The sequence below is a fragment of the Nannospalax galili genome, unplaced genomic scaffold (genome assembly GCF_000622305.1).
Source record: "Nannospalax galili isolate Female #2095 unplaced genomic scaffold, S.galili_v1.0 scaffold318, whole genome shotgun sequence".
Taxonomy (NCBI): domain Eukaryota; kingdom Metazoa; phylum Chordata; class Mammalia; order Rodentia; family Spalacidae; genus Nannospalax; species Nannospalax galili.
In genome coordinates, this window is record NW_008341889.1 from 679,166 (window position 1) to 691,944 (window position 12,779).

Sequence of the window (12,779 nt, forward strand, 5' to 3'; positions counted from 1 at the left end):
CACTTACTGATTGCTGACCTTAATTCCTGAGCAACTTCTATCCAATTTAGAAAATCCTTTCCTACACCTATATCTTATAAGTTACTGCCAATATTTTCTTCTAATAATTTCATGGTTTCTAGTTTCACATTGAGGTCTTTGATCCTTTTGGAGTTAACTTTTGTGCAAGGTGAAAGATAAGGATCAGGGGCTGGAGAGATGGCTCAGAGGTTAAGAACACTAACTTCTTTCAGAAGACCCGGGTGGGTTCGAATCCCATCACCCACATGGCAGCTAACAACTGTCTGTAACTCCAGTTCCAGGCGATCTGACAGCCTTGTCTGTCCTCCTTGGGCTTTGCACGACACGGGTGCACTTACCTACATGCAGGCAATACACACATACACATAAAATAAAAATATTAAATATTTTTTTAAAAAGTAAGGTAAGGATATAGTTTCATTCTTCTGTAGGTGGAGATCCAGTTTTGCCAGCACCATTTGTTGAAGATGCTGTCTTTCTTCCATTGTGTGTTCTTGGCACTTTTTTCAAATATCAGATGGCTGAAATTGCATGTAGTTGGGTTTGGATTGTCAGTGATGTTCCATTGATCTATGTGTCTGTTTTTGCACCAGTACCATGCTGTTTTTATGACCATAGCTCTGTAGTATACTTTAAGATCTGGTATAGTAATCCCCCAGCTTTGTTCTTTGTGCTCAGGGTTGCTTTGGCTGTCCGGGGTCTTTTGTGCTTCCATATGAATTTAAGGATTTTTTTTTTTTTTTCTAATTCTGTGAAGTATGTCATGGGGATTTTGATTGGGATTGCATTGAATCTATATATTGCTTTTGATAGGATGGTCATTTTCAAAATATTCTTCCAATCCATGAGCATGGGAGGTCCTTCCATCACCTGGTGTCTTCCTCAATATCTTTCTTTAATGATTTAAAATTGTCATTGTAGAGATCTATTCCAAGATATTTCTCTTTTTTTGTAGCAATTGTGAATGGGAGCATTTCCCTGTATTCTTTCTCCAGTTGCCTGTTATTGGTATTTTAGAAAGGCTACTGATTTTTGTAGATTGACTTTATAACCTGCCACTATACTGAAAGTATTGATCAGTTCTAGGAGATTTCTAGTGGAACTTTTGGGATCTCTTAGGTATAGTATCATATCATCTGCAAAAAATGATAGTTTGACCTCTTCTTTTCCAATTTCCTTCTCCTGTCTTATTGCTCTAGCAAGAGTTTCAAACACTATGTTGAAAAGGAGTGGAGATAGTGGACAGCCCTATGTGGTTCCTGATTTCATTGGGAATGCTTCCAGTTTTTCTCCATTTAGAATGTTCTTGTCTGTGGGTTTGTTATATATATGGCTTTAATTATGTTGATATATGTTCCCTCCAGTCCAATTCCCTCTAGGACTTTGAACATAATGCATGCTGAATTTTGTCAGAAGCCTTTTCTGCAACAATTGAGATGACAGTGTTTTTTGTCTTTGACTCTATTTATATGATTAATGATGTTTATTGACTTACATATATTGAACCATCCCTGCATCTCTGGGATAAAGCCTACTTGATCACAGTGAATGATCTTTTTGATGTGTGTCTGTATGCGGTTTGCAAGTATTTTGTTGAGAATTTTTGCATCTATGTTCATTAAGGATATGGGTCTATAGTTTTCTTTTTTGGTTGTATCTTTACCAGGCTTTGGTATGAGAGTGATGCTGGCTTCATAGAAGGAATTTGGGAGTTCTCCCTCTGTTTCTATCATTTCGAATAATTTAAGTAATATTGATTTGAGGTCTTTAAATGTCTGGTAGAATTCTGTTGTAAATCCATCAGGGCCTGGGCTTCTTTTAGTTGGGAGGCTTTGTATTACTGTTTCCATTTTCTTATTTGTTATGGGTCTGTTTAAACTGTTGATCTCTTTTTGGTTTAACTTTGGTGGTTCCCATGATTTTTGATATCCATTCATTTCTTTTAGATTTTCAAAGTTAGTAGTGTATAGGTTTTTAAAACATTCCCTTATAATGGTCTGGATCATTGGGTGTCTGTTGTGATGTTTCCCCTTTCATCTCTGATTTTGTTGGATTTGCTCTTTCTTAGTTTGGTTAATTGGGCTAAGGGTCTGTCTATCTTGTTTAGCTTTTCAAAGAACCAGCTCTTAGATTCTTTGATTCTTTGTATTGTTTTCTTTGTTTCTATTTCATTATTTCTGGTCTGATTTTTTTTTTTTTTTTTATTCTCTTCTGCTGGGTTTGGGTTTTATTTGTTCTTGCCTTTCCAGTGTTTTAAGTTGCAGAGTTAGGTCATTTTTTTGAGCTCTTTCTAATTTTTTTATATAGGCACATGCAGCTATAAACCTCCCTCTTGGGACTGCTTTTAAAGTGTCCCAGAGGTTGTATTGTGTTGTCCTTTTCATTGAATTCCAGGAATTCTTTTATTTCTTAATTTCTCCTTTGACCCACTCATTGTTTAGGTGTGTATTGTTTAATTTCCAGGAGTTCATTTAGTGATTAGGACTTTGTCCACTGTTGACTTTGAGCTTTATTGCATTGTGGTCTGAAAGAGTTTATGGAATTATTTCAGGTTTTTTTTGTATTTGTTGAGGTTTGTTTTGTTTCTCTCTCCATTCTCTGTATTGCTTCAAGTATTCTTTGAAGGGCTGGTTTTGTGGACGTGTATTCTTTTAGGCTATTCCTGTCAGGGAAGATTTTTCTTTCCCCCTCAAGTATAATAGACATTTTTGCTGGGTAAAGCATTTTAGGTTGGCATCTGTTGTTGTGTAGAACTGGAAGTACCTTGGTCCAGGCTCTTCTGGCTTTCTTAGTTTGCATTGATAGTCAGCTGTAATTTGATGGGATTTCCTTTGTATGTGACTTGTTTTTCTTTGCTGCTTTCAGTATTCTTTCTTTTTTCTGTACATTTAGTATTTTTACTATGATATGTCGTGGAGAGTTTCTTTTCTGATCCTATCTATTTGGTGTTCTTTGTGGTTCCTGTATTTGTATGGGAGATGTTTTTCCTTAATTTCAGGAAATTCTCTTCTACAATCTTGTTTAAGATCTGGTCAATATCATTAACCTGAAATTCTTCTCCTTCCTCTATTTCTATGATACATAGATTTGGTCTTTTCATGGTGTCCCATATCTCTTGCATATTCCATTCCTGGGTTTGTTTTTAAATTTTCCATACTCGCTGCTTGAGTGGTCCATTTCTTCAACTTTATCCTTCAGACTTGATACTCTAGTGGTGAGGTGTTCCCCTGTTGTTTCAAGTTGGCTTATTGAGTTTTGCTCTTCCTTCTTCATTTCTGCCTGAGTTTTCTTCAATGTTTCTATCTCTTTTGTGAATTCAGTCAGACGTTTATCCCTATCTTTTTTCAGTTCTTTGATTTGTTTGTGTGTTCTTTAAATTCTTTGACTTCATGATCATGTTCTTTTGTATTCAGTGTCCTGTGGTATCTCTAGGGGGTTCTCCTTGTAGTACTTGTGCTGGATAGCTTTAGTGTCAACTTGACACACCCAGGTTGAGAGAGCCTGTGGCCATGTCTGTGGGGAATCTTCTTGATTGTTGAGTAATGTGGGAGGACCCAGCCCACTGTGGGTGGTGCCACCCCTGTGCATATGGGCCTGTGTTGCATAAAAAAGCAGGCTGAGCAAAGGCCAGGGGAGCAAGCCAGTAAGCAGTGTTCGTCCATGGCCTGTGCTCCGGAGGCTGAGCAGGGGCCAGGGGAGCAAGCCAGTAAGCAATGTTCCTCCATGGCCTGTGCTCCAGCTCCTGCCTCTAGGTTCCTGCCCCTGAGTTCCTACCTTGGGCTCCCTGATGAACTGTGACCAGGGGAATGTAAGATAAAATAAACCCTTTCCTCCTCAGGTTGGTATTGGTCAGAGTGTTGTGTCACAGCAGTGGAGAAACATACTAAGACAGAACTCTTCTACAGGACTGTTAGAGTTTGGTGGGGACATAGTGTTTCGGCTTTCCATTTTTTTATTCTTGTGCTGTGATTTTGGCATGTGAATTTCTTTTGTTTTGATTCTGGCATGAGAATAATTTGAAGTATGCTTCTGTTTGTATTATTGGGGTGTCTAGATCCTTTCCTTATTGGTTATGTAAAGCTGGCTGGTACAGGCTTCAGATTCTCTCAGGTTTTATTTTGGAGGGAACTGATGGCTTCAGATCAGTTATTCAGGAATACCCACAGAAGCCCAAGTCAGGTTCCAGTCAGGTACACTCAGGCTTCCTTCTATGGTTTGGACTCCACCACATGGAGGCAGGATCTGGTCACTCTCAGGCAGTCCCCCCCCTACATTCTTAGCCTTTATGCCAGAGGGAGGCCAGAGTCTGGCACTCTCTAGCGCTCTGTTGAGATCACAGCTGCTACACTGATGGAGGTTGGAGCCCACCCTCTCAGGCCTTAACTTGATCTGTTATCAAAACTAGTCTGGTACTAATCATAAAAAGAATTAATAATGAGAGTACTGTTGTAAATTCAGTAAAGATGAAAAAGATAAGTAACCCATAAGTAATTTATCTTGTTAAAGATAAAGCATTCATTCGTGTGCTTGTGGAAAAGTGTTAAGTTTTAAACTAATGATAGAAGCAATACTATATTCTGTTTAAGTGGCATTTTATTTAATTTAAACAACTATTACCTTGAGCACGTGCAAATTAATTTCACATGCTAATTATTATGCCTTGCAGAGATTAAGCTAAACTATAGTGTTATGCCATGCTTTTCTAAATAGTTCATGAAGTGTTTCATACATTTTAGTAACAAAAAATTCATTAATATAGCTAAATACTATTAAATAATTGGAAGATTTTTCATTTTTTAAAATAAAAGTGTTGCTGTGATAATCTCTCCTTTACCAGTTCTTTTATGTGGGGCTAGAGAGATGACTCAGTGGTTAAGAGACTGGCTACTCTTGCAGAGGGCCCAGGTTCATTCAGTTCCCACCACTCAGATGTCTAACAATCATCCTTATTAAGTCCAGTTCCAGGGGATCCACCATCCTCATCAGGCTTACATGGGCATCGCACACACAGGTGCACTTATATGCATGTATGCAGGAAGCTCATATACATAAAAATAAATCAAAAAAATTTTTTGAGTTCTTTTATGTTTTATTAATTGCAATAAGTTCAGTAACTGTATTCTAAAAAGTCTTGTAAGTTGAAAGGAAACCTTTAAGAAATGTAATTATATCATATTAGTGGTTGTTTTTAACTACTGTTAACTTTTCCCATTTTTAGGAATATAAAGAGAAGGAAATCACAGTCATCAACCCCGCCCAGTTCCCTGATAAGTCAAAAGTAACAGAATATTTGGAGCCGGTCGTTTTGGGCACTGTTATCACACCGGATGAATACACTGGAAAAATAATAGCACTTTGCCAGGTAGAAATGAAAAATGGGCTTTAGTCCTCTGGAACAACGCTTACCAGCTCAGATTTTATACCATCTCTTCTGCTGAGAAAATTGGTTTTTAGTTTTTAGTTAAATAAGTGTTTTATGTTTCTCCTTATGGCCACCCATGTAGATGTAAATACAGTAGAGATATAATTTATACACTACTTTGAAGTCTGATAATCTGTATTAACTGAATATTTTCAACAAAGGAAGTTCCATTATCCCAATGGAACTTCAAGTATGATTTAGTCTCTTTATGTACTTGAAATTGAGTGTAGTATAATTTTAAAGATAAAATTGTTGTAAGATAATGATTAAAAGCTTTGGTCCGAACCTTCCATAATTCCAATATTAAGTGGGTTGTTCTTTCTATATTAAAACTCCAACTCATTTTTGATTGAATATTAAGATTCCTTCTTTCTACTTCTATTTATAGGATTTATAATTTGGTTATTAAAAACTATCATTTTACATCAATCTTTGAATTATCAAGTTTTTTTCTTCTTTAGGCACGAAGAGCAGTTCAGAAAAATATGATTTTTATTGATCAAAATAGAGTTATGCTTAAATATCTTTTCCCTTTGAATGAAATTGTGGTAGACTTTTATGACTCTTTGAAGTCTCTCTCCTCTGGATATGCAAGGTAAAATAATGGAGTCATGAATATCTAAACAATTATTTTAAAAACAATGATAAGAATTTACTGTTGGTCAACCTACTTAGCAATTTCACCTCTCTTGACAGCTGACAGTCATACAGGGTTAAGGAGGGCTTGGAGCAATATTTTGATAATACAGAGCACTTGACATTTCATTATAAAAGGAAGAGTTCTTTGATTCATCATGAAACTATTTACTCTTTATGAAAAAAAGAAATTAGTGCCCTTTTCAGTAAGAGTTATATACAGTGGCTGGGTGTAGTGGTGCATGCTGCACTTGGAAGGCAGATGCAGTAGCATCTGAGATGTTGAGGCCAGCCTGGTCTACATAGTGAGGTCCAAACCATCTCTGGCTAAAGGAAGACCCTGTCTCAAAAAAAAAAGTTTGACTTCTTGTGTTGCATTTATAGATCTTTATGTAGCTATATATGTCTATTTAAATATATATGTGTATGTGTAACATGAAATTGAGAGGGAGTTGGAACATGGAAGAGTTGGAGGGGGGATGGTGAGAGATGAAAGTATTACAAATAGAATTCTCATGTATTGAAATTCTCAAAGAATTATGCATAATTTCAACAAGCAACTGTGATTGGCACTTTTGACATATATTTACATGTTATATAATATTTACATTTGAAAAATAGATGTACATACTCAGTCTATAAAAATGCTAGATATGCGCCTGTATTTATAAAAACTATAATCAGGAATTTGGTCTTCACAGGAATAAGTGGTACATCTCGTAAGATTGTATTGTATATCTCAAAGGAGTTCATGGAATCTAACCAAATACAATAAAACACAAAATAAAAGCGCAAAAGTTAATTGTTGAATAACAGATAAGACCCCTTTATATTGCCTTCTGACAGTTTTTTTTTTTTTTTTTTTTTTTTTTTTTAGCACATAACGATTTCCAGTGCTCTAAAATTCACACCTACAGAATGGTGACAGGGAATAGTATTTATACTAGAGAAGTGGAAGGGGAAAATCATAGTATGTAGAAAACATACACAACACATGCATAATAAAATCAACAGTAAAAGAAAAGAAAAATTCTAGAGTTTGAACATGGTCCAATGACCTGAAAACTATGAAATGAGTTTTCAGTCAAGAGAATCAATAATAGAACAGTAGTTTTTACCAGAAAAAGTTTTACATTTGTATTGACTGTTTTTCTGTTATTTACCTTTATGTCTTCATTCAGACTAGAACTTGAGCAAATAATTGGCAGTAGAATACCAAACAAAATGAATACACGTTGAATAGTCCCAGGAGTCACAGGTGATAACAGGTGTCCTAGTCAGCCTTCTTTTGCTGTAATAAAACACCTAGCAAACGTAATTTGGGGAGGAAAGGGTTGTATTTTCACTTACAACTCTTTCTCTATAACTCATGATCCAACACTGAGGGAAGTCAGGGTAGGAGCTCAAGGTGGGAAGCTGGAGGCAGTACCTGAAGCAGAATCGTGGAGGAAAGCTGCTTACTGGCTTGCTCCCCTGCCTTTCTCATTTACCCTCCTTACACAGCCCTGGCCCACCTGCCCAGGAATGGCACTGACCATAGTGGCCTGAGCTCTTCTGTATCAGTTACCAATTAAGAAAATGTTCCGGGCTGGAGAGATGGCTCAGTGTTTAAGAACACTGGTTGTTCTTGCAGAAGACTCTGGTTTGAATCCCAGCACCTACATGGCAGCTAACAACTGTCTGTAACTCCAGTCCCAGGGGATCCGACAGCCTCTTCTGACCTCCACGGGCATTGTATGACACCGGTGTACTTACCTACATGCAGGCAATACATGCATACCCATAAAACAAAAATAATAAAACTTAAAAGAAAAATGTCCCACAGATGAGGCCACAGCAAGTGATGAAGGAAATTCCTCAACTAAGGTTCTCTCTTCCCAGGTATCATTAGTTTTGTCAAGTTGACAAAACTAACCAGCCTTTTTAGCGAAAGTATGTAAGTTAAACTTTGCCTTTCCATACTACTTTTCCTTTGGTTCCTCTTGATATATTCCCCTTGCTGTGCGCATTTGCTTCATAAACCAAAAGTTGACAGATTGGGTTTCTTCCTGTGCACGTATGCATCCATTTACATGAAGCTTTATATGTAAAATTTGATAAACAGAATTTTTTTTAAAGTTTGAGGATAATGAATGTGGTAGGAAGAAGGCATTTGTAGAATAATGTTGATCACTTTACTGTTTTCCTTGTTAGTTTCGATTATGAAGATGCAGGTTACCAGGCTGCAGAACTTGTAAAAATGGATATTCTACTAAATGGAAATTTCGTAGAAGAGCTAGTAACTATTGTACACAAGTAAGTTGAATAGAAAGGAATCATGAACTGAGAACATGATCACCTTGGTGTTTTTCTTTAGCTTGATTACTGACCTTTATTTGAGCAGATATATTTTTCAGAACTTTGGAAGATAATTAGATTTCATTCTACCAGTTTTCCTGTTGTTACTGTGGACAATCACTGGTGCATGGAATTTAGAGTACCTGCTCTGGTGCACAATGTATAATCTTTACTTAATAAACTGTAGTTGCTCTTATGGAAAAAAATCAGCAGTGGTTTTCCATAGATGATGCAAGGGCATTAATGTTCTTTTGAGTTGAGGATGTGAATTAGCACTAGAGTAGTTGGATAGCATGTGCAAGGGCTTGGACTGAAAAATAAAATTCTAAATGTGTGTATTCCTGAAATTTCAGCAGTCATAGTATTTTTCAAAATCAGAAAAGTCATTTACATTTCAGAGACCAGAATATGTATAAAATCCCATTTGAACCTCTTAAAAATCACCTTTCTTTGATTACTACACATGAACCATAAAATTACTTTAAATATTTATATTTAGGATAGGTAACCAGCTATTTCTTTTTTGTCTTAGAGAGAAAGCATACTCTGTTGGCAAAAACATATGTGAACGTCTAAAGGATTCTCTTCCTAGACAACTGTTTGAGATAGCAATTCAAGCTGTTATTGGAAGCAAAGTAATTGCAAGAGAAACGTAAGTTGAAATCCATTTTTGCTGGTTTTAGAAATGATACACATAGAAAACAAAAGAACAAAGTTTTAATTTAGTCTTGACCTGGGCTTTATTCTTGTAGAAATCTTGTGATAAAGTGATCTCTTTTCTACCAGCGTGACAGACAATACCTTGAATCATTTCCATTGAGTTTCCAGAGTGAGAGCTATCTTTATAAGGTTTTATCCAGGTATATAATTTTTCTAGGTAGACTGTAAATAAGAAGAACTGAACCTAAAGGTAATGATAGAATGTTTTCCCTGAAGCAGTTATTATCATGTCCTTCAAGTTACAGAAGCTCTAAATCAGAAAAGAGTATGAATATCATACTGGGTTCTGCATTCTAGATTAGGTCCCTCGTGTGGTTTGTAGTGGATATGGGGAAAAGGTTAGTTCCTGTGGAAACTAGCTTTTTCCACAAAATCAGAATGCTGCTGTACTCAGAGTTTCAAATGTAGGCAGGCTCTTGCAGCTTTTCACTCTTGCCAGCTGTTAGTAATCTTACAAAGACCACTGGACACTAGAGTACCTCTGTAGTGATAGAAACTGGAAACTACTGTTAAGTTCTAGCTTAACCTAAACCTAGTGTTATCAGTACTGCTAAAATAAAACCATCATTTTTATATAAATGTCGCTTATTGGAATTATATTTTTTGTGCACTATTTTGCTTCAGTTATTATGTGTTCCATGAAAATAATGAGCTCATGGTCAATTTGGCATACTTGTGTTGAAGATACATTATGAAAAAGCTGTTTTATCTTAAACCCTTAGAGAGTTATTTTTCAAATTAGTGATGATCTGGGAAATGTCATAAATTATAGTAGTATAACTGATGGGATAAATATATTAAGATTACTTTGCCTTGAGACAAGTTTTATAAAACCCTAAATCTATCCTCTATTTTACTAGCCACCCTACCCATTTACAGTCAGGTCAGTAATGAGATTTAAGGTAAGCCAGATATAACCTAATGTGATTTTTCATGAAGGTTACACATACTCATATTCCTTGTCATGCCTGCCAAAAACCTTGACCTTTCTTTCTAAAATGGTAATATTCACATTGAATTTATATTTGCCTACACTCTAAAATTAAATACAAGAACATTTAAGCTATTTACTTAAAGTACAATATAATACTATTAAAATCTTTTAGTAAAAGGAAATTTGTTTCTAGAAATAAAATACTTTTAAACTATACTAAAATTATATGATTTTATGTGATAAAACTTATGTATTAAAAATAAATTTTGGACTTAACAGAATTTTCTTTTTCACAGTGTGAAAGCCTACAGGAAAAACGTTTTGGCAAAATGTGTATGTATCTAGCTTTTTTTTTTTATTAAACTATATTTAATGAGTTTAAAATCAAAAGGTTTATATACATTGGTTTCCATTTTAGTTTTTCTATACCAGCCTTCATCTCCCAAGATTTCATTTGAAATAGGTAAATTTCAGCTTAGCCAAATTAATATCTTCGTTCGACTACTTTTTTGTTTCTTTTAAAAATATATTATTTTTATTTTATTTTATATGTATGAGTGTATTGCCTGCATGTATGTAAGTGCACCTGTGCTATGCAGTGCCTGCAGAGGTCAGATGAGAGCATCGGATGCCCTGGAACTGGAGTTATAGTTGGTTGTCAGCTGCCATGTAGGTTCTGGGAACCAAACCCAGGTCCTCTGCAGGAGCAGCCAGTGCTCTTAAGTGCTGAGCTATCTCTCCAGCCCCTTTTTTTGTTTTATGAAATAGGGTTCTCCCTGTAACCCTAACTGGCCTGGAACTTGCTGTGTAGACCACGCTGGCCTCTGTCTCCCAGAGATCCATCTGCCTCTGCCTCCTGAGTACTGGGATTAAAGGCTTACATCACCACATCTGGCCTCATTTTGAATACATTTTAAAGTAGTTATCATATATTTTCTCATAATACCATCTAAAGGATTTTATAATGTTAACTTTCATAATCTGATACATAATGAAACCTACCTTGATACATTGTTTTATGAATTCACTGTTGAAGGAATTTTAAAATATTAACTTGTCTATTGTGAGAACAAAATGGTTCTTAACTGTTTCTGGCAGATTTCTACCTCTGAGAATTTCTGTATTAGATCATGGCTGTGTAGTCTAAAATTCTAAGCCTAGAACCAGTAATTTGAAATTTTTATATTACATCTTTTTATTGTACTGTTGTTTCTGTAGAGATTTCCTCATCTTAAAGAAATAAAGTCATTATCGATTTTTGAGGAGGTATTTAAATTAGAATCTGGTAGTAAAATTGGAGAAGTAATTTTGTAGATGTCAACCTGACAGATAATAATTTGGTATGATTTATTATTGTGTTGCTTGATACCTGTATGTAATTTTTTTCTTTGGACTGATTTGAATGTCTCATTTTTCCAAAATATTTTTTCAGTATGGTGGTGATATTACCCGAAAAATGAAACTTTTGAAGAGACAAACAGAAGGGAAAAAAAAGCTGAGGAAAATTGGCAACATTGAAGTTCCAAAAGATGCTTTCATAAAAGTTCTGAAAACTCAATCTAATAAATAATTGAAGGAGAATGAAGGGCTTTTATAAATTAAAATTACGTGTCTCTTAATTTGTATTGACAATAGAATAAAACCTGTGAAGTCTGCTTATTTCGCCAGGATTTCAAGTAGTCTGAGCCACATCACCTACTCTTGGTTTTTTGTTTTACCACTCACTAGTAATCTTAGCAAAATTGCTTGTTTTGTCTTTAGTGTAAAATCAAGATTATACTATTACTACTTTTATAGGTAGCTGTGGAAAGTAAGATATATATATATATATATATATATATGTGAAGGCATGATTACAGTGGATTTTAAACTTTCTTCATGCTTTAATCTTTTTCTTGGTTTCTTATGTTTTAATGCTTTGAGACAGGGTCTTCCCATGTAGCCCTGGCCTAGTACCCACTGTGTAGGCCAGGCTGAATTCAAACTTGTGACAAACCTGCCTTAGCCTCTCTAGTGTTAAGATTCCAGATATGTGCCACCATGTCTAGCTTGTGTGTTTTTACTTGCAGATATTAAATGGCCCTATATTTAAGACTACATCTAGTTAATTAAGTTAAAGGCTTTTCAAAATTTGTGTCACTGTTGTTAGCTGGATCAATTTATCTGATTTATATGAATGAGTTATTAAACAAACTCATGTACATGTTATCAGACATCTGCTCTAGCTTTTGATCCTTATAAATTTAATCAGGAATTAATTTGAAAGTAGATGGCTTACATTTGATATGTAAGTTAAATTGAAGCCAGGGTCTTGCCTTATTTATGACATTCAAAGTACATTTATGCAAAAAATAGACATTTGGTATTAGCACCAGGCATTAATAAGTTATTAATAATACCTGTCATACCTGAAATGGTGCAGCTAGTTAAATGACTTCATGCTCTTAACTCCCATGTTTATTCAGTTAACTAACAAACCATCATGCAGAATATATTACATCAAAACTTTGACGATTGAATTTTTCTTCTGTCTTCTATGAGTCTTGACATTTTGAAATATTTTTAATTATAAATTGAGGACTTGGTGGTTAAGTAGTGTTAGTATGAAAGGATTACCTATTATGGTTACAGTCATTTCATACTTCTCTAGCTTTGGTAGATAAGAAATGTCAAACTCATGGCAATGAGTTTTGAAAAATGACAGTATAA

The 12,779-nt window shown here is 35.3% G+C and overlaps 1 protein-coding gene across 1 annotated transcript in view; it reads left to right on the top strand.

Annotated features, from left to right (window-relative positions):
* Positions 1 to 11,725, top strand: part of Guf1 (GUF1 homolog, GTPase) — a 26,733-nt gene extending 15,008 nt beyond the window's left edge. The window contains exons 12-17 of the mRNA XM_008837687.2: positions 5,240 to 5,383; positions 5,905 to 6,038; positions 8,273 to 8,374; positions 8,949 to 9,068; positions 10,367 to 10,403; positions 11,503 to 11,725. Of these exons, the coding sequence (XP_008835909.1) occupies positions 5,240 to 5,383; positions 5,905 to 6,038; positions 8,273 to 8,374; positions 8,949 to 9,068; positions 10,367 to 10,403; positions 11,503 to 11,640 (675 nt within the window). The 3' untranslated portion in view covers positions 11,641 to 11,725. The remainder of the gene's footprint in view (positions 1 to 5,239; positions 5,384 to 5,904; positions 6,039 to 8,272; positions 8,375 to 8,948; positions 9,069 to 10,366; positions 10,404 to 11,502) is intronic.
* The last annotated feature ends 1,054 nt before the right edge of the window (positions 11,726 to 12,779 follow it).